General features: G+C 39.3%; 1 protein-coding gene across 5 annotated transcripts in view; it reads right to left on the minus strand.

Annotated features, from left to right (window-relative positions):
* LOC108697705 (tumor protein p73) overlaps positions 1-22,721 on the minus strand; it is a 110,104-nt gene that overhangs the window by 15,375 nt on the left and 72,008 nt on the right. For all 5 annotated transcript variants that reach the window (XM_041571501.1, XM_018227994.2, XM_018227997.2 and 2 more), the window contains 4 exons: positions 8,326-8,512; positions 6,087-6,202; positions 5,323-5,432; positions 2,197-2,339 (listed from right to left, as the gene is read on the minus strand). In XM_041571501.1, coding sequence (XP_041427435.1) covers positions 2,197-2,339; positions 5,323-5,432; positions 6,087-6,202; positions 8,326-8,512 — 556 coding nt within the window. The remainder of the gene's footprint in view (positions 1-2,196; positions 2,340-5,322; positions 5,433-6,086; positions 6,203-8,325; positions 8,513-22,721) is intronic.

Consider the following 22,721-nt stretch of genomic DNA (forward strand, 5'->3'; position numbering starts at 1 on the left):
TGTCACCATAATAATCCGATATGGGGCATGAACTGGAGCCATTGTTTGTAGATGCCAGAACTGATTTGTACTCTCAGGCTGCTACTGCATGTGAGGGATATTATGGCTAACTGCAGTTGCAATCGTACCTAAAATGAGGCAAAATGTAAAACGACAGTGAAACCTCACTTTTACATCCCCTGATATTAAGTTTCCCCTCATTTTACATTGTTGTTTTGTGCTCCCACCTATAGTATATATTATGTATAACACATTTCCCTGATTTTACATTTTCCTGGATTTTACACCATATTTTTACTGATCCCCTAAGAAAAGCTAAAATGGGGGTTCTACTGTACATAAAACTATTCAAGAAGAGGTTTCCCTCATTTTAAGATCTGTTGCTAAATGTACTGTCCAATGGTCTGTGTATGGGACCAGACCAATCGGTCTTGTATATTGGCCTTGCGTGTGATGGCTAAATGATCTGATCAGTCAGACATGGCCTACAACTTGGGTGGAAACTAAAACGAGAAATGCTTACATATCTAGACAGGTACACTGCAGCCTATCAAAGTGAGCCTCCCTAGAATATCATCAAAAATATCATGGGGCTAGCCTAATAAAGGAACACCTTACAAGTCACTGCTTTTCTGAATGCTATGGACATCTGAGATGCTTGTATAATACTGGACTGAAATGTTCTAATGACTATACAGTAGGTGGCGTTTACTGAAAGAGTGAATCTTCTGCAGTTTACTGAATGCACAGCTGATTATACATAATAATAATAATGAGGTTTAATAACATGCCAAAATGCTGCCCTGTTTAAACCCTTGTGTATTCTTGTTGTTGAAAGGTTTATTGTATAATGGGGGACATTAATGAAATAAACAGCAATCTTAGGGCTTAAAGGGGTTGTTCACCTTTTTAATAAACTTTAAGTATGATGTAGAGAGTAATATTCTGAGACAATTTGCCATTGGTTTTCATGTTTTATTATTTGTGGGTTTTTGCGTTATTTAGCTTTTTTATTCAGCAGCTCTCCAGTTGGCAGTTTCAGCAATCTGATTGTTAGGGTCCAAATTACTCTAGTAACCATGCACTGCTTTGAATGAGTGACTGGAATATGAATAGGAGAGGCCTGAATAGAAAGAGGAGTACCGTATATACTCGAGTATAAGCCGTCCCGAGTATAAGCCGAGGTACCTAATTTTACCTCCAAAAACTGGGAAAGCTTATTGGCTCGAGTATAAGCCGAGGGTGAGAAATGCAGCAGCTTCTGGTAAGTTTCAATCAAAAAATTGAGGGTTTCTGCTCCCATTGGAGGTGCCGGCGTCTCGTTTTCGGATGCCGGCGACCATTCTTGGACACCGGCGAATATTCTTGGAGACTATTCTTGGACGCCGGCGACTATTCTTGGACGCCGGCGACTATTCTTGGACGCCGGCGACTATTCTTGGACGCCGGCGACTATTCTTAGGCGCCGGCGACTATTCTTAGACGCCGGCGACCATTTTTGCGCTTGACCCAAGTATAAGCCGAGGTAGCGTTTTTCAGCATATTTTGGTGGTTGAAAAACTCGGCTTATACTCGAGTATATACGGCAGTGATCCCCAACCAGTAGCTCGCGAGCAACATGTTGCTCTCCAACCCCTTGGATGTTGCTCTCTGTGTCCTCAAAGCAGAAGCTTATTTTTGAATTCCAGGCTTGGAAGCAAGTTTTAATTGCATAAAAACTAAGTATAGTGCCAAGTAGAGCCTCTTGTAGGCTGCCAGTCCACATAGGGGCAACCAAAGAGCCAATCACAGCCCTTGTTTGGCACCCCCAATGGAATATTTTATGCTTGTGTTGCTCTCCAACTCTTTCTACATTTGAATGTGGCTCACGGGTAAAAAAAGGTTGGGGACCCCTGATATACGGTAATAAAAAGTAGCAATAACAATACATTTGTAGCCTTACAGAGCATTTGTTTTTTAGGTGGGGTCAGTGACCCCCATTTGAAAGCTGGAAAGTGTCAGAAGAAGAAGCCTAATAATTCAAAACTATATATATAAAAAAAAAATAATGAAGACCAATTAGAAAGTTGCTTAGAATTGACCCTTCTATAACATACCAAAAATTAACCCCTTTAAATAAAATCCTTATTGGTAAAACCCCAAAGTTGTATATTTCATGCACATAGAGATTTATAAATGTGTCTGTACATTACGTACTGCGTTTGTTTGCATTGCCATTTTTTGCTGCTGTTTCGTTTAATGCTGCTTGCTCCCGGAAGTGATCCTCATCAGCCTTGCGGTCTCTGCCCGGACAGGCACAGATACGACCTTCAAAAGACCTTCTGCCCAATACTTGCCCACTAGATAGCAACGAGAAGACACCAACTATATTTCCTTTAAGAACCATTGTGTGTCTATCCTCAACAGTGCTTTAAATACATACATCACTTAATATTGATCCTTTAATAAAAAGAAAAAAGATGTTCCTGGATCCAGTATCCTAATGCCTTTACAGATATGGTGATGTTTAATATCCAATCTTGACTGTGTGCTATTACTGCTGTTGGACCCATTTCTAGCTATATTAGATTTAAAAACTACTTGTTTAAACACATTCAGTGGAAACAGTCAGGCCAAGATAAAAGAATGATGACGGTTTAAGTTTTATACTAATACACCAGTTACAAGTAGCAGCTACCTGTCACTTCTACAAAATATAATTGGCTTTACTTATACACTCTCCCCCATATGTAATGAAAGGCACTAAGTTTGCCCAGCAGCAGCAGTAACCAATAGGATGTTTGCTTTTAAACAGATGACCAGAAAATTCTACCTGCTGATTGATTGCAATGGGTTACTGCTCCTGGGCAAACGTAGTGCCTTTTATTACATTACCCCCTAAGTAATGTAATAAAAGGCACTTTTAGCAAAGGCAATTCACTGTATTTTCTATGGCAGGCTCCATTCTGTAACCACCAGAAGTATCTCTGTGTGTCTTCACCCTAAGGGTGTTGACAAACGCTAAGATTCACCCATCGACAAATCGCCTTTTCTTCGGCGACTAATCTCCCCGAAAAGGTTATCCCTCCGGCTAGAATGTAAATCATCAGAGGGATGGCACACAGAGCGATTCGTTTTCCTAAGTCGCCCAAACTTTCTTCATGAGGCAACTTCGGAAAACGAATCACTCTGTGTGCCATCCCACAGGCGAATTACATTCTAGCCGGCGGGAAGGCTTTTCGGGGAGATTAGTCGTCTGAAGAGGCGATTTGACGCTGGGCGACTAATCTCCTCGGAGTCATGTTTTTATATGTTTACATTGAGGGGGTAATTTATGAAAGTTGGAACGCTAAAAAGTTCTATTTTTTTTTACTATAAAATTCAAAGTTTTAGTGGAAAAGAAATTTTTTTTTGAGATTTATTATAACCCAAGGCTGCAAAAAGTCAGAATACTCCATCTTCAACCTGTCCAGGTCCTGTAGAAGTCAATGGCAGAGGTCGGATTTGCAATTTGAAGATATTGTCTGTGCTGGGTTTCGTACAATAATCCGAACTTTTCTGGCTTTTCTGCCGATTTAACAAAAAATTGTCAAAAGTGTCAAATCCAAACATTGGATTTTTCGTGCGACGAGCCGGAAACGTTTCAGCTTTTGTTAATCCGATTGTTTTGTTTTTTTAAAAAAAAACAAAGGTATATTGTCGATTCTAGTTTGGTCAGACTTTTTTTATTTAAAAAATCTGAAAAATTCGGATTTTGATAAATAACCCCCTAAATATTAAAGGACTGCAATAACCTTACATTTTTCTTTGGATTAGTTTTAAATACAGGTGAATATCTAGGCTTGTCAATGATGTAAAGAATTTGTAAATGCCATATAAAAAAAAATAGGATGTTTTCCCTTTCCATTTACATCCCCATCTAGCTGGCTACATCTGATGCTATTAGGCCCCACCCATTAAAATGCTTTGCCACACCTCTTCTTGTTTCCTGTTAGGGGGATTATATCATAATAGTCTTGGATAAACCTTCATATGTCATGGATTATGTCTAGCAAAATACAAATATTAGCAAAATTCATTATCGGCGACTAAAGGGCTGATTTACAACCAAAGGTGCTAATTTGCACAAGTTCAGTTGCTAATAATAACCAGTTAATTTCCTAATTTATAACAGATTTGTAGATGATAAACTTAGCTGTATCAAGCAATGCCAGTCAGCAGCATCAAGGGCAAATAAGGTATTGAGCTGTATTAAAAGGGGCATAGAGTCAAGGGAGGAGGGGGTCATTCTTCCACTGTATAGAGCACTGGTAAGGCCCCATCTAGAATATGCCGTACAGTTTTGGTCTCCATCACTCAAACAGGACATTATTGTATTAGAGAGGGTACAGAGAAGGGCAACTAAGCTGGTGAAAGGTATTGAAAATCTTAGCTATGAGGAAAGACTGGCCAAATTGGGGATGTTCACGCTGGAGAAGAGGCGCTTAAGGGGTGATATGATAACTATGTATAAATATATAAGGGGATCATATAATAATCTCTCTAATGCTTTATTTACCAGTAGGTCTTTCCAGCTGACACAATGTCACCCATTCCGATTAGAAGAAAAGAGGTTCCGCCTAAATATTCAGAAGGGGTTTGTTACAGTGAGAGCTGTGAAGATGTGGAATTCTCTCCCTGAATCAGTTGTACAGGCTGATACATTAGATAGCTTTAAGAAGGGGTTGGATGGCTTTTTAGCAAGTAAGGGAATACAGGGTTATGGGAGATAGCTCATGGTACAAGTTGATCCAGGGACTAGTCTGATTGCCATTTTGGAGTCAGGAAGGAATTTTTCCCCCTCTGAGGCAAATTGGAGAGGCTTCAGATGGGTTTTTTGCCTTCCTCTGGATCAACTGGCAGATAGGTAGTTAATAAAAAAAAAAAAAAAAAAAAAGGTTGAACTCGATGGACATGTTTCTTTTTTCAACCTTACTTACTATGTTACTATGTTACTATGTTACTATGTAGATTGTTCAGAATGAATTAGGGTAAAGCACTGCACATGCACCTAGCCAGCGAAAAGAAGAGCTGCAAATATGGAAGCTAAAGGGAATATAAATTGCACCCCTGCAACAACAGCTCTATGAGTAATAACAAATTGGCTTAAAACTATTCTTAGCTTTAGTTTTATCATAAAAAGTGCAAACCATTTTAGCCTCCAACAGCAACCAATCAGAATATAGCATTTACTGGTCACCTGATAAAAATCAAGCAATGCTTTGCACCCAAATGCAGATCAATGTTATTAATAAAATCAATATTATAATGCCAGGCCAGCATAAAACAATGACCCCAACTCACTCTCTTGTTTCCAGTGTGATAATGATGAGAATAGGCCGCCTGTTCATTCCTCCCACGCAGCTGCTGTTGCACATGAAGTTGTAGAGTATTGTGGTGCACTCAGTCCCAACCTAGACACATTGAGCAATATAGTGAGCAATATAGTATTTAATTACAGCAATTAACATAAAAAAATAGCAAACAGAAAAATTGCTTGCCTACCCAGTTTAATGTACAAACACAACCAACAAGACATTCATACATCCATTATCAACACAGATTTAACTCGGAAAAACTACAGGTTTTAGTTTAGAATGAAAAATGTATTAATTCCTATGTGGAAATATGCCATTGAATCAGGAGATGTTTTTCTTACTCATGGTTTTAGGCTCAAATTCTAGTATGCCTTTGGTTGGATTCAAGCTTTTGCAATGGCTGGAGTTTGCCTAGTCCTGAGTATGTCATACCAAGCATAGAACAAATGGGGGGCTACTGTTCCTGTTGATCTGGGATGTTGTTGCTCTTGTAGAGAAGGTTGTTACCTTGTCTACACCTCAGAGACAAAGTATTCCAGGAATATGTTAAGACAGGAGAAAAATGGAAAGCCTGGAAACGCATTAATTATCCCATGGATTTAATCTGCTGCGAACATGTCTGCACAGATCTCCATGTGACTCATTCAATCACCCACTGGCATGGACAGGTAAAGCATATATACACTCATTTGTCAGCTTCCATCTTTAGCCAGTAAGCAAGGCGATGGTTTACAATAATGGCAGTATTACCTGGGGTGGTTCATACGGCACCATAACGCTTTGTCGACCCGTTACTGGGTCATCCACATACTGAGACAAGTTATTGCCTTCCACTCGTATGAGGTGGCTAGCTGGTGCTGCTTGACCTGGAAGAAAAAGACGAATGGGTAACTAAGCTTGGTAGATGAAGAAGCATTGGACGAGACAGTTGGATTTAAAGGGGAACTAGTGTGAAAAAGAAAAAATAAATATAAGCTTTATCATACTGAAAGAAGAAACTTTCTAACTACAATCAATTAAAAATTCTGTACCATTTCTGAAATAATCAACTTTAACTTCTCTATTCCTCTATCAGCATCTGTTTCTCTGCATTTTCGCTTCATGCAGGAGTTGGGTGTCAGATATTCATTAACAGTTAGATCCAATATACTGTATCTTATAGGGGGCTCCTTTTGCCTACAAGATGAATTAGAGCTCACTCTATTAAAATCACCAGACATCCTGTCTCTCTACATGCAGAAATTGTTCAAAAGGCAGTTATTTTGTTTGTACTGGAATCTGTTATTTGAGTGAGCTCTAATACATCTACTAGGAAAGGGAGCCCCCCCCCCTATAAGAGATATTGGATAATTCACCTGACACCCAACTGCTGCATGAAGACAGAATGAAGAAAAACATGCTGGGAGAGGGATGCAGTAGTGAAGATACTCTTGATTAATTCAGAAAGATGCAGAATATTTAATTGATTGTATTTAGAAAGTTTCTTATTTCAGTTTGCTGAAGCTTATATTAAATTTTAATTGAACGATAGTTCCCCTTTAATATTTGCACTTTCAATATTTTGCTACTCCCATTGGCTACAGGTTGGTATAGTCCTAAAATTTTTGTAATCGTCTGCAATGGGTTGGTTTATTTTATGAAGGTTTTAATACTCTCATTCCTTATCTGTTGGTTTTAGTTCATCCCACTTCCCAATAGGTACATGATAACTCCTTCCAATCCCTACTGTAAGAGGGCAGTACATTGACGAATGGGATGTGATACCTGCAACACGTCTGTATTTCCAATTTATCTATCCTGTTAAATTATTTCAGATGCATAGCTGCACATGGTCTGTGCAAGTGCGATTTGTGTATCATCTACTATTCACTTTCTACTTTCTCAAATGCCAAGAATATTGCAAGTGTGCACCAACTATGATATAGACTGTACTCTTCCTTATTCAAGAGGTTCTACTCCGCGTTATGCATGTGGTAAGATTGCAACATGCATTTACAGCTCAGCAAAATGCATATTTTGCATTTTGACAAATTGGTTACCAGTGGCGTCCCATGAGAAAATCTAACCCCTTCGTGAATATAGGTCCAGTGTATAATTGAAAGCTATATGCACACTAGGCAATACATGGCCAAATAATACAAGATGTTCCTCCAGTGAATTAGGGGAGCATTTCTTTTTCTGAAGAGCAGGGATCCCCAACCTTTTGAACCCGTGAGCAACATTCAAAAGTAAAAGCAGTTGGAGAGCAACACAAGCATGAAAAATGTTCTTGGGGTGCCAAATAAGTGCTGTGATTGGTCATTTGGTAGCCCCTATGAGGATTGCCAACCTACACTGGGGCTTTGCTTGGCAGTACACCTGGTTTTTATACAACTAAAACGTGTCTCCAAGCCTGGAATTCAAAAATAATCTCCTGCTTTGAGGACACTGGGAGCAACATCCAAGGGGTTGGAGAGCAAAATGTTCCTCACGAGCTACTGGTTGGGGATCACTGTTATAGAGCATACTATACCCCTGTAAGGCTACACTAACTAAATCCCCTCATCCTTCATTTGTGCATGAGATGCAATCTAGAACAAGGTGCACTTTCTCATTTACCCGAGGACTCTAAACTGATTAACTTATACTGGTCAGAGGTCCCTGATACTATACACGCCATTTTAGATACTAAAGAAACTAGGTCACCAAAGCTAACAATTGAAGGGTTTAAAGACCTAAATCAGTTTCAAATCACATTTATACATTTATTGCACATTTGCTAATTCAATCAATGTTTGAAATAAGCAAACTGGAGCAATGAATATTGTGGCACAGTATGTCTCTCCCAGAATAATAAAATAAATAGTACATTGTCAATAATTCCCTTGAAACAGAACATTTCAGTGCTCCTTTGCACATCTCCAAGCCCATATTTACTGCTCTTATTTAATATACAGAATCACACCTTGCTATGTGCATCTATCATTAAGCCAGCACACCAATTTCTTACCATCATTAAAGTCTCGTCCAAGTTCATGATTGGGACATCGTTTCACAACCTCAGTCACATGTTCTGCTTTCTTAAACACCGGCATTGCCCGAATGACTGAACCAGGCGGTGATGGATTAGATAACTTGATTTGGATGGGGCACGTCTTAGCTATCTGGCAGTACAGCTTTTTCAGCAATGGAGAATACTGAAATAAACAAAGGTAGTATTATTATTATTAACAAAGTCATCCTGATACACAATCTGCCCTCTAAACACAATTTCGAAGGTTTGAATTTTAGGCCCATGCCATTAAATCAGCAAAGGGCCATCAGAGCAATGACTGGACACAGACATAGATCTTGAAACACTTCCATTTATGATAATCCAATCCAGGTTCTCACAGGTGCCCACTTTAGGTCATATCTTCAACATAATCCACTCAGATTATATTCAGATATTTTCTGAACACAATTAGACAATGCATTAAGTTGAAAACCTATACAACTGCCATTCATTTTTCACTTTCCATAAGAACCCCTTCCATAAATACCCCTAAAGAGGATTTTAAATAAGAATGTCTATTGGTGTAGAACAAAAACATTTTGCAGTCAATGAATAATCTTAACAAGAATTGCATTGCATGCTTTAAAGGGCACCTAATGGGGCAAAATGTTTCCCCCATCAGAGATGTGGGCTAATAGAACCCAAACTCTATTTGGGAAAAAACAATACTATTTTTATTACTAAAATGCACGCACCGGGATGGATCTCCGGGTGCAGCTGGCCATGATGGGACACAAGAATGCAAAGGCTTAGTGTCCCAACTTGCTCATTATGCCATGCCGGGATGCCCTGTCCCCTTCCCCCTCCTGGTACAGATGGCATAGCAATCACTACTATCTTTTTTTGAAAAAAATAGTACTTTCCCCTTACCAGGGGGGCAACCCAACTATCTTAATATCTCACTGCTGTTTCAAAGTAACCCTTTGAAACTGTCAGAAATGAACTTTGTTCAGCTATTTGACTGGTTGTTATGGGGTACTGCATTTGTGCAAATCTGCCCGCTTTTATTAAATGTGCCTAGTCTGATGTCAGAAGTGATACACGCTAGGCCAGGGGTCCCCAACCTTTTTAACCCGTGAGCCACATTCAAATGTAAAAACAAGTTGGAGAGCAACACAAGCATGCAAAAAGTTCCAGGGGGTGCCAAATATGGGCTGTATTTGACTGATAGTAGCCCCTACGTGGACTAGCAGACTAAAGGAGGATCTGTTTGGTAGTGCACCTGGTTTTTATGCAACTAAAATTTCCTTCCGAGCCTGGAATTCGGAAATAAGCACCTGCTTTGAGGCCACTGGAAGCAACATCCAAGAGGTTGGTGAGTAACATGTCGCTCATGAGCCACTGGTTGGGGATCACTGCCCTAGGGTAACATGCAGACACAGCCCCCAAATTACTGCGCCAACACTGCCAAACTCTGCTTCAATGTAGCTTCGTCCTCACTGGGTCATGAAGTCATGAAGGTGGCCCTGTTAGAGGCTGTAATTGCAGTTTGTTAAATGAGAAGGAAACATTAAGAACCTCTTTTCAGTTTATGTATTTAATTTCCTTATCCTAAGCTTGCTAGGACTTCCATATGCTTTAAAAGCAGTTGGTCAGTATAAGGGTCTGGCCACACGAGCAGATTTGGGGCCAGGCGACAAATCTCCTCTTCTTCGCGGCGACTAATCTCCCTGATCTGTCTTCCGCCGGCTAAAATGAAAATCGCCTGGCCCGTGTGGCCAGACCCTAAGAAGAAGGTACCATTCTATCTTATCTAACCTGATAATAAAGAATAGTTCTATGCCAGTTATTTGGGAAAAACATTACTTCGCTTGTGACTACATTCTTCTACATTCTGTATCATTTCACTGGTGTGCACTTGTTCTGCATTCTAAATGAAGTTTGTCATTCCGTTCCTTCAGGCATCACAAGCTCTGCACCTGCTGTTCTTCTGCCCTGTATATACACACCACTGAGGGAGATAACTAAGGTTAAGTGCAAACAATAGTATAACTATAGCTGCTAAAACATTATCTTGTAAGTCTTCTTGTTTCCCATTCAACTGACTGTTTGGGGCCCATTCATTAAGTTCGAGTGAAGGAATAGAAGAAAAAATACTTAGAATTTTGAAGTGTTTTTTTGGCTACTTCGACCATCGAATGGGCTACTTCGACCTTCGACTACGACTTCGAATCGAACTATTCGAACTAAAAATCGTTCGACTATTCGACCATTCGATAGTCGAAGTACTGTCTCTTTAAGAAAAAACTTCGACCCCCTAGTTCGCCACCTAAAAGCTACCAAAGACAATGTTAGCCTATGGGCTTGGCTATCTTTTTTTGGTCGAAGGATAATCCTTCGATCGATGGATTAAAAATTCCTTCAATCGTTCGATCGAACTATTTGCGCAAAATCCTTTGACTTTGATAATCGAAGTCGAAGGATTTTAATCCCCTAGTCGAATATTGATGCTTAATTAACGATATTAAATATCCCCTAGTCGAATATTGACGCTTAATTAACGATATTCGACACTTGACACATTTGCCCCTTAGTGTTAGGTTCCTACCTCTAAGTGATGTTCTATCCTACATTAGTTTGCTTGTCTCTTTTATTGTAAATCTAGAATGGGCTTACTCTTTTCTTATTGCTTTGGATTTCTTTCTTTCTTTCTTTCTCTCTCTTACTTGATTAGATCCAGAGCTGTGAAGTTGGGGTTGAAATCCTGGAGTCTGAACCAATTTTGGATATCTGGAGTCGGAGTTGGAGTCCAAAAATTGTACTGACTCCGACTTCTAATAACTTTAAATACAAGCACTGAAAATAATCAAATCAGATTTAAGAGCTTCTATGAAGGAGGATATGGCAAAAGTAATTCTGTTTTTAAGAACAATCCTTTAGTAAATTTTGGATTGTATTTAACAGCTATATGCCAGGTTCGATTAATATATAAGTTGTTTTGGGTTTTCCAGTTGTTTTTGGTTCACATAGTTTAATTTTGATTTTGTTTTAGAATTATCAAAGGATGTGATTTATATTTTTGAGCTTTGGCAGTGATGAATTGCCTTATATGTTGTGTACTTCTTTCAACCAACATGGAAAATACATAAGTATATTAGAAAAAAACAGTAACACCGAAAAACGAAAGTAATTGACATATAATATACTGTTATGCACTGGTAAAAGCTGTGTGTTTGCTTTATAAAGATTACTATAGTTTATATATACAAGCTGCTTTGTAGCCATTCAAGCTGGGAAAAAAGAGAAAAAGCAAAGGTCACATAGCACATAACAAATAAGCCCTGTCCAATACAATGGTGATTTCCAGCTTTTTCTCCTTTTTTAACAGCTTGAATGACTTGCCCCCATGGCTACACAGCAGCTTGTTTTTATAAACTATAATAGTCTTTATAAAGCAAACTCCAGTTTTACCAGTGCAGAGCAGCAGTACATTATATTTTAATTCCTCTGATACACTTTCAGTTTTTGGTGTTACTGTTCCTTTATAAACAGAGGAGCTGGTGTCAGAGTTGGAGTCGGAAGTACCATAAACAGAGGAGTTGGAGTCGAAGGATTTATGTACCGACTCCATGGCCCTGATTAGATCGTTCTCACTCTAACTTGATTATGAAATTGGTGGAAGAACCCATTTTCTTATTTCATTTCAGTTTTCATGTGGGTCTTGTTTCCCTTCTCGGTTTTTATGGGAAACGTTCAAACCGTGTGACGCAAAACGGGGTGGAGCCAAATTTCTTAAAGTCTATATATAAATGCAGAGAACATGCAATCCTTGTAGGTTCATGTATTTGACAGAATTTTACTACAAATTTTGGGAGGGCAAATGAAACCTGTTAAACTGTCTCCACTATGACATCATAATGGCTACAAGACCCAGATTTATTAGGCACCATCCAGGGAACAAAATTTCTAACATTCTGCTCCCAGATGATGCGTCCCCTCTTCTTATTTTAAAATAACCATCCTTAGAGACTTCATTTCAAGGATCATGAATTATTTTAATAAAACTAGGTCTATATTGTACCAAATGCTCAATTTTCTCATCTCATTGTCATGGGTTTTACTGACAATTCAATAATTTTTACCTTGAACTCCAGCATAATTGCAAGCTAAATAGTGACCATCAAGATGGACAACATTTCCCCTATATTTGTGTTAGAATGGTATCATTTCTGCCATAAAGCTTTAAAGGAGAAGGAATAGCATTTTACAATTGAGGTGCCAAAAGTTAGGCACCCCAAAATAACAATTTTTACTTACCTAACACCCCAGGCTGGTGCTCCGATCAGCAGAAAACTGCACTGGCCTGGAGTTTTTCTAGCGAGCACCACAGAGAGATCCTCTTCCTGCTTCACCGGTTTTCAAATTTCCCGGGGCAGACCCATGCGCAGTAGAGCGAAATAGCCGACTTTTTTGGTAAAGTCCGGCTTTCCGCTTGACTGCGCATGCACGGCTGCATGGTCTATGTCTAAGGTGGTCGCTCGAAGAACCCCGGGCCAGTGCGGTTCCCTTAAACCAGTACATTCACTTTTTGGGCACAAGTGAAATGCGTCACTGCACAATTAATATTGCACCCATTTTAGTGCTTTGCACTTGCGCTTGTGATCATCAATGAGGCTGAGCAAATCTTCCAATTAAGGCAATTGGGTGCAGAGAAAAAGTACCAGAAATAAAATGCCTAGAAAAATCACACTATATAAACATGGATTTTTTTTTATTTATTATGTTACTTTTTTTTCCCCAAAAGATAAAATAAATTTCATAGGCATCGTTAACGACAATATTCAGCATGTTAGGGCAGGCAGTAATGCCTTAAATGATCCCAAACATTCACCTGAAGCAAAAAAGGGGCCTTTATGCACCATTTGACTGATCATTGAGATCTGCCAAGACAAGTAGGGTGTAATTTGATGTCAATGATAAACAATACAAATAGCTTTGGCACTGTTTCCTTGTGAATATATATGGGGGTGGTTTTTATATGAGGCAATTAATGGATTTTTTTTTTTTTAATAGAATGCAATTTAAAAGTATATTTTATTGTACAAGGAGCATCTCAAATGATATATCTTAGGCTACATCATTTAAGGTGTTTCTTGTTCAATGAAATAAACTTTTAAATTGCAAGTATTGGAGTGAAGTCCAGTTTGTTCCAGTCCTATTACGAAAATCATACTGGATTTTAGATGGGCACTAGCATCTAAAGCAGCTGCAAGCATACCATTTCAGAAAGTGCTAAGCCTAGATCTGACCCTATAAGCAATATTCCCTCTGAAACCCACAGAATATGAAAGGCAGACATTTTTTTTACATGTTCCATAAGCATAGGGCACTTTGCTGAAATAGTATAAGGGCACCACTGATGCATCTCCTAATGATGAGGAAGGCAAGGTAAAACTGAAAGCTGAGACAATTAAACCAGAAGCTATGGGGTGTAGAAGCTAGGGGTAACAAGGTTAAATATATGACCTAATGTTTCCATAATACATACATAAAGGAAATTTACAAATAATAGTGCTGCTCCAGTAGAATTCTGCACTGAAATCCGTTTCTCAAAAGAGCAAACAGATTTTTTTATATTTAATTTTTAAATCTAGCATGGGGCTAGACATATTGTCAGTTTCCAGGCTGCCCTCAGTCATGTGACTTGTGCTCTGATAAACTTTAGTCACTCTTTACTGCTGTACTGCAAGTTGGAGTGATATCACCACCTCCCTTCACCCCCCCCAGCAGCCAAACAAAAGAACAATGGGAAGGTAACCAGATAGCAGCTCCCTAACACAAGATAACAGCTGCCTGGTAGATATAAGAACAGCACTCAATAGTAAAATCCAGGTCCCATTGAGACACATTCAGTTACACTGAGTAGGAGAAACAACAGCCTGCCGGAAAGCATTTCCATCCTAAAGTGCTGGCTCTTTCTGAAAGCACATGACCAGGCAAAATGACCTGTGATGGCGCCTACACACCAATATTACAACTAAAAAATATACACTGGCTGGTTAAAGAATTACATTTTATATTGTAGAGTGAATTATTTGCAGTGTAAACAGTGTCATTTAGAAATAAAAACGACATTGTAAAAACCATGACAGAATCCCTTTAAGAAGACTGGTGGCAGGTTGTTATTGGTGTTTTCACCTTAACACTCATTCAGTTGTATTGGCAGAAAGACTTGTGTAGTCAGTTCAGTGATGAAAGACTCAGAGCATAATGGATTTCAGGACTTGACAGATCGTCTGGCCTTTGAAAGCTTCCCACTCATCTAGCTTTCTCGGCTATAGTGTTCGAGACGCCTTCATCGGCAAGCTGAGATAATTACTCATACAAAGCAAGTGATTACATATCCTGACATGAATATTTTGCTTTTGTTGTAACATGAGGAATCTGTTTTAATTGTTCTTTTTTTTTTGTTGGTAAGTAGCACTGAATATAGCCAGGCCAATGGAATACTATTATTCCAAAATAATGATGTAACTACAAAAACTTTCATAGATTTCTGCATGTAACATTTGGCAACAATTATCTGGCAAAATGCTTAAAGTCCAAAAAAATAGAGACATTAATGACAATTTTTAAAATGCTTGCGTAACACTTACAGGCAGAAAACCAAGATAACCTCTGACCCATACCAGCAAATTTATGGGGTTAAAGGTCAATTTAGGCCAACAGAAGAGACTGCACAATAATAGAAATTAGACTAATTGGCCCACAAGTTTAGCTATGTTCATATGGGTGACTTTTCCCCAATAATATGAACCTATAAGATATGGCTTGCTTTGTCAAACACTATAAGCCTCTGAAAGTTACTGCTCAGTTAGTTGCTTATGTCACCATTGGATATGCCAATATTTTGCCTCCAACTGTATATTAAATCAGGTCATTAAAGGGATATACCTTCTAAAAACAAGCTATTTTGCTGTATATAGAATCTGGAAACCCGTTATCCAGAAAGCTCTGAATTACCAGAAGGCGATCTCCAATAAACTCAATTTTAATCAAAGAATTATTTTTTTTAAAAATGATGACCTTTTTCTCTGTACATGTGTGGGATCCATTATCCAGAAATAAGTTATCCAGAATGCTACGAATTAAGGAAACACCGTCTTACATAGACTCTATTGTATCCAAATCTTTACAAATGTATTTATAAATGTAATAATAAAACAGATGCTTGTACTTGATTCCAACTAAGATATAATTAATCCTTATTGGAAGCAAAACCAGCCTATTGGGTTTATTTAATGTTTACATGATTTTCTAGTAGACTTAGGGGCAGATTTATCAAGGGTCGAATTTCGAGTTTATGGGGGTTTCTAAAAACTCCCATCAACTCGGAATTCCTAAAAAAACGACCAATTGAAATTTATTTTTAAAAAAAATCAAATTTTTTTAAAAACGGCTGAATAGGATCGAGCTGCAAACTCGAATCATCACACAAAAAAAAAGTCCACCAAACAACTCCAAATTGATTGTAGGAGGTCCCCCATAGGCTAAAACACCAATTCGGCAGGTTTTAGATGATGAATATTCGAATTCTTAAAGGGACAGTACATGATAAATTTCCAAATTAGAATTTCAATTTTTTTTAAAACTCAAATCGAATTTGGACTATACCCTATTTGAATCACACTCAAGTAAACTCTGAATTAGATTTAAAAATTCAAATTTTCAATTCAACCCTTGATAAAGCTGCCCCTTAAGGTATGACAATCCAAATTGCAGAAAGAGCCATTATCCGGAAAACCCCAGGTTCAGAGCAATCTGGATAACAGGTCCCATAACTGTAGGCAGAAAACAACATCTTGTACTGGATCCCAACTAAGACAGGGTAAAACTCAGGAACTAGGGGTAGGCAGAAGAGACACTTGCCGAGGGAGCAACGATAGCAGGGCTCTGGGCAGATACAAGTTAAACTGTCATCTGCCCACCCCTAATCCATGAACCTACCTCGGTTGCTCTCCCTCCATCCCTCCCCAATCCCTCTCCCCCTCCGTTGCTCTCCCCTCCCTCGTCTGTCTCCTCCCCGCCTACACAGAATGTGCGTGTACGGTTTGTGGTCGGGGGGTGCGAGTGCACAGGTGAAGGAGCACATTGACGCTCGGTCGGCTTGGCCCGGCGGTTTGGTAAAACTCCACAATCACTTTTCATCAGATTTTATGGGTCAGATTTTATCTGATGCTTCATGCTACACCACAGAACAACACACAATGTCGCACAACAGCATCAGATTTTGTAGGATGCTACAAAATCTGATCCCCCGAGGCTAGAATGTAAAGTTGTATCAGATAAAGTCGGTTGGAGTCTTTTCTTCATGTATTTACATCCAAAAGTCAATATATTTCAATAAGAAAAAAAAAGTATTTCCGACATGCGCTCGCACACACCCCCCAACAGCAAACCGTACTCGCACATGCTCTGTAGGCGAGGGGCAGTTTTTATCTTGGCGGATGATGAAGCATCATGCATCGTTCACATCCGACAGTCGTGCAGTGTTGGATGGAAAATGTAGTTACATGTTACATATAGTTTATGCATTCGATTTTTCAGTCCCATTATATTTTGACCCATGCAACAGCTCCCTTCTCAATAATTGAGTGTGTCTACTCCTGCATTCCCCTGCGGCTGAACGGAAGAAAGCGCAATGCAGGGGAGCGCAGAAAAACCACCCATGTGTACGAGCCCTTACTTTACGGAGATCCAAATAACAGAAAGTTGCCTTATCTGGAGAACCCAAGGTCCTAAGCATTCTGGATAATGGTTCCCAAACCTGAAGCAAAAGCTTATAAATTCAAGTTGGGATACAAGGAATTAATAGCAAAATGGGAGTGTCCACTATCCAATGTCTATGGGCCCATCAAGAAAGAGAAATGACCCTACAACAAACTTGCTTATGTAAAATATGTCAATTCTTTCCTGTGATATGTGGCAAGTTCCATATTGGTTTCATCTTTCTGTCAAGCAGCCATGGAGCCTTGGAAGTATAATTATAACAATGTGCACTGGGTTAGATTTATAACATTGACCAAAGTACTAGTACAATTCCACCGCAGGTACCTGAATCTGGCACCCAAAAACTGATAATGACGTGTCTGCATTTTACACAGGAACATGTGAACTGGGACTTCTCCCATTGACTTATATGCAACCTCGACAGGTCTGAGATGCCGGATTTTTTAATACGGACTTTTCCATCTTCGGGGTTGAATAAATTTCAAAAAATTTGTGAGTTTTTTAAAAGTCCAATTTTATAAAAATAAATCATAAATTCTTCGGGATTTTTGCATTAGGAGTTTAATAAATAACCCCTTCAGAGAAATGGACAAGGAGTTGTATTTATCACATTCTCAACTGCAAGTAATAGCAGAATCAGAGCCCAAGGAAAATTATACCATTACAATAAAGATGCTGCACATGGGTAACTGAAGGTATATTCGGGATTCTGCAGGTTTGCAGCATATACATGCTGGGAATTGTAGATCTTCCTTCAAAGAACTGCCTTTATGTCTAGGTTTGCTTTCTTTACTTAACCTTTCCACTGTAATCAATCAGCCCCTTGCCTGCAAGGTGATCTGTCTGTGTTATAAACAACTAATTGACTGAATAATTGGCTATTAGCCCATTCCGTGTTATCCTAGCCCGAAGGCCTACACATTGTAAAAGCCATGCAGATTTGCAGTCATTAGCTTCCTTAAAGAGAACTCTTTGCACTTTGCACATTTGTTGTTAATGTTGTTTTTTTAAATTAGTTGAATCTGAATGCACAACAATAGTAATGCTGAAGGCTTAAGCACATAATAACACAGCACATGAACCTAGATCTAAATCTTGGCTTTAACTCCAGAGTCCTGCCTGCTTCTAACAGCTGTGAAAGATGAGTTCCCAAATGTGCTAACTCCTGAAAGGGGGTGCAGTGGCTTCTCACTAAGGGGGAAATTTACTAAGTGGCTAACACTGGTGAAATTACGCTAGCGAAGAAGACTCTAGCACAACTTTGCACTCTAACGCCAGTTAGTTGGCCAGATGTCGATCGGACGGGACTAAAAATCCCGTTGGATCGCGGCGGCATCTGTTTGTTGATGCGGACCCGCGATACGACCGCCCGTTACCCTTCATTAGGAAGGTGGGCATATCGGGGACAGATCCGCTCGTTTGGCGACATCGCCAAACAAGCAGAACTCTCCGTGTATGGCCACCTTAAGTTTTTGTTTTTACTGAACGTATTGTTACCTCTATCGCCAGACTTGCCTTCTCCACCTCAGACCAGGCGAAGTGCAATAGAGTAGATAGGACTTGGTCCAAAAAACGTCCCAAAAAACGCTGGCGTCTTTTCCTTTTTACAGGGTGATAGGCTGAAAAAGATCGTACATTTTTTTCTGGGTACCCTCCTTCCCCCCTACATTTCCTAACATATGGCACATAAACTATACACTGGGCACATGTGTAGGACAATATAACACCTCTATTTTATTTTATTAAGGTTCCCTGGGCTTGTGTAGTGTAATGTATTTGCTGCAACATATACGTCTATTGAAATTTAACTTCCCGCTGTATGGAAATTATCTAACGCTAGCGCAACTTCAATATGCCTGCCATAGTAACGCTAGCGCAACTTCGCAATCGTTCTGTGCCAGCCAATGAAACTTCGCAACTTAGTGAATTAGCGTTGTCTGTGCGAAGTTGCGCCTGGCAAACTGTTTCCCCCAAAGGAGGGTATCTGGGTAGCTATAATGGATAATACAAATGTATAGTACTCAAGTTCTTATCATATGAACTGAAAAATGAATGAACTGAAAACTGAAAAAGTCATGATTCAGTTATGCCTTTTGCTGTACTTATAACTTAAGCAAAGATCTGATTGGTTGCTGTGTGTAAGGATGGTGGCAGACGGAGAGATTTGTTAACCATCGACAAATCTCCTCAACTGCGGGCGACTAATCTCCCCGCCAGCAAGAATACGAATTGCCGACGGGATCAATTCGGATTTTCGAAGTCGCCGAAGTTGCCTCGTGAGGAATTCCTGCCAGCGGGAAGGCAGTTCGGGGAAACTGTACATTATATTTTCATTACTTTAAAACATTTTTCTTTTATGATGTTACTATTCCTTTAATTGCTTAATAAGGACATTTAAGGATAATGAGATGGGTGGAGAAAAGGGAGCAGAAGAGTGGAGAGCAATTTCTGATAGTTTGACTACAGTGCTATTAATTCAATATATCACTCTACAGAATATCTTTAAGGCACAGCAAATCCCCGATCCGTGGAGTTTACAGACTTAATCTGTGGCACCTCAGTAGCAGGGAGGAGTAAGGACTTGCCCAAGGCCACAAAAAGTTGGTAAAGGAATCAAAGTCAAAATCCGCAACCACTGTCTCACCAACCAGTGATTCAACCAGTAATCCACAGAGAATAAAGGTTAATAGGGGAAATGTTATAAAAGCCCATCATAGAAGTGAAGTTCTGTGGGACACCAGGCCACTGGTGCATTATACAGTATATTATAGTAACCCATAACAACCAGTCAGCAGATAGTATATATCAGCCACACGTATGAAAGCAAACATTTACTTGCTGTATATCACTAGACCCGGTACAAATGTTGCTCTTTCTATTACATTACCCCTATGATCTTATGGTCAGTAGTCTATGGTAATGCGATAACAGGTAAATACAGGTATAGGATCCATTATCCCGAAACCGGTTATCCAGAAAGCACATCTCTCATAGACTCAATTTTATCCAAATAATCCACATTTTAAAAAGTGATTTCCCTTTTCTCTGTAATAATAAAACACTAGCTTGTACTTGATCCCAAATAAGATATAATTAATCCTTATTGGAGGCAAAACCAGCCTATTTAGTTTATTTAATGTTTACACGATTTTCTAGTAGACTTAAGGTATGAAGATTCCAAATTATGGAAATATCTGATATACCGGAAAACCCTCGGACCCGAGTATTATGGATAACAGGTCCCCTCCCTGCATTTTGTTCCAGGGCTAGTGACCGATAGATGTTTATTCTGAAAAAGTAGACCAGTAAATTACAAGTAAGCTCTTATTACCGTCTATTGGAATCCACAAAACCTATAGCAGTAGAGAGGCACCAAATCGAGGACTTGGTTTGGGATGTGGACAGATCCATCCTTGCACTTTGCAGGTTTAAAATGTAGCTAAATTCTATGTTTTCAGTCAAACCAAATTCAACATTAAAGTCATGTGGCAAAAGAAAGCAATAATTCTCTCTGTGCAAAAGAATACGATGTAAATAAAACATAGTCTATTCCATTTTTAGAACACACATTTCTTTCTCTCTTACAAGCAAATCCTGCACATTTTGGGAGATTTTGCAGCTGCCCAGGTGCTAGTATACTGTCAAATTTTGTCAAAGGACCCTTTTATGTAGACATTCCCAGGCAATCCTGAACTTGTCTGGGAAATAAAAATTTCCACAAGAGGAGATGTGTATTATAGTCAGTTCTTAGGTAACAAACTCTCTCATTATGCCATGTTATGACACGGATAAACCTCCGCTAAATAGCTCTGCAGATGCCTGCAGCACAGAAACACTACAGTCCAACCCGACATGTCTCTGCTGATAACCTTATCAAGTTCTAACAGCTACAAGATCTTCTTCAAATATCGCTCAACATAAACATCAATTCAAACCACACATAGTTCTCCCTCTTCTACAATCCCTTTGTTCTGAGATTCAAAAGTAGCTTGTTGGGAAGAAGAAAAACACTCATCCTTCATAAATGGGGCACAGCATCAGTTTCTAAGGGCTTTAGCACACGGGCAGATTCAGGGAGATTTAGTCGCCTGGCGACTAATCGCCTCTTCTGCGGGGAGACAATTTCCCCGAACTTCCCCTTGCCTTCCACCTGCTATAATGACAAATCGCCAGCGCAATGGCACTCGCAGCACTTCGATTTCCGAAATCGACCGAAGTTGCCTCACAAGGAAACTTCGGACCGCTTCGGAAATCGAAGTGCCGCGAGTGCATTGGCGCAGGCGATTTTTCATTTTAGCAGGCGGAAGGCAGGGGGAAAGCAGTTTGGGGACATTGTTGCCCCCCAGAAGAGGCGACTAAATCTCCCTGAATCTGTCCGTGTGCCCCTGCCCTTATAGTCCATTTATTTTGTATTTGTTTAAATATAATGGGCATCAAACACTGTCAGTGTCATGCGCAGCATGTGGGGCAGAGTCAGACCAGTGCTACAATAAATAGGGCAAACAAGGAGGTAAAGGGCATGTAACATCTACATGATTTACAACATGCTTCTTATCATCTAAAATGGTTTAGGAATCCTATCAAGTGTATTGCCTTTATTCAAATATAAACCTTTAAATCTTACAAGGGACCAGTAAATTCTGTATAATATCTGGAATTCTTGGGACCTGGAGTTTTCCAGATCTGTACTCTACAGAGGGTCACCATAACTTAAGCCTGCTAAAAAGACATCGGATTTGATTCGACCTTTCAGGAAGGCTGCAAACAACTACAAATTCATCCCAGGACTTCCCCCGTGGACTAAAACAGCAATTTGGCAGGTTTAAGGTGTCGAATAGTTAAATTCTTAAAGGGCCAGTACATAATACATTTCGAAAATCAAATTTGAATTTTTTTTAAAAAACTCTTATCGAATTTGTCTATTCCCTAGTCGAATTACACTTCAAAATTCAAATTCAAAACTTTACATTTTTGACCCTTGATAAATCTGCCCCTAACTATTTAATTTTATGAATTTATGCCAACTTAGCTATTATCATTTGTCATAAATCTGCGAAACCACGGGCAACAAACCGCTTTCCCCTTGCCTAATGAAAGAAACCATTTCCCCCCATCTGAGCAGGATAGTCTAAAATAATGTATTTTATCTGTGGCAATCTAAAGGTTTATCTGTGGCAATCGCTCTGATTTAAGGAAGACAACAAAACTTAAAAAAGTAGACAGAGGTGAATAAAGACAGTGTTGGACTGTGGTGTCAAAGGTTCATAGAAAACCTTAGACCACAGATCAACATGAATTTCTCCACACTTCATTAACCTCTTTTATTACACTAGTCTCTTATTTTATGTACTATTTTCTATCCTTCCCCCCAGACTTCCACTTTGCTCCCATATAGAAATGAGGAAAAGCTATGGCATAGACATAAAGGTCAGAAAAACCATCTGGATTTTCCCAGTCCGATATTGAACAAAGGGGATTATTTATTAAAGTCCAAAAAAACTTGAAAAACTTTTTTTTTTGAGATTCATCATACCCTGAGGCTGCTAAAAGTCCAAATCCAAAAATACTCCATCTCCAACCTGTCAAGGTCCTGTAGAAGTCAACGGCATTTGTCCTGTTTC

Source organism: Xenopus laevis, chromosome 7S (assembly GCF_017654675.1).
Source record: "Xenopus laevis strain J_2021 chromosome 7S, Xenopus_laevis_v10.1, whole genome shotgun sequence".
In the NCBI taxonomy this organism is placed as follows: Eukaryota; Metazoa; Chordata; class Amphibia; order Anura; family Pipidae; genus Xenopus; species Xenopus laevis.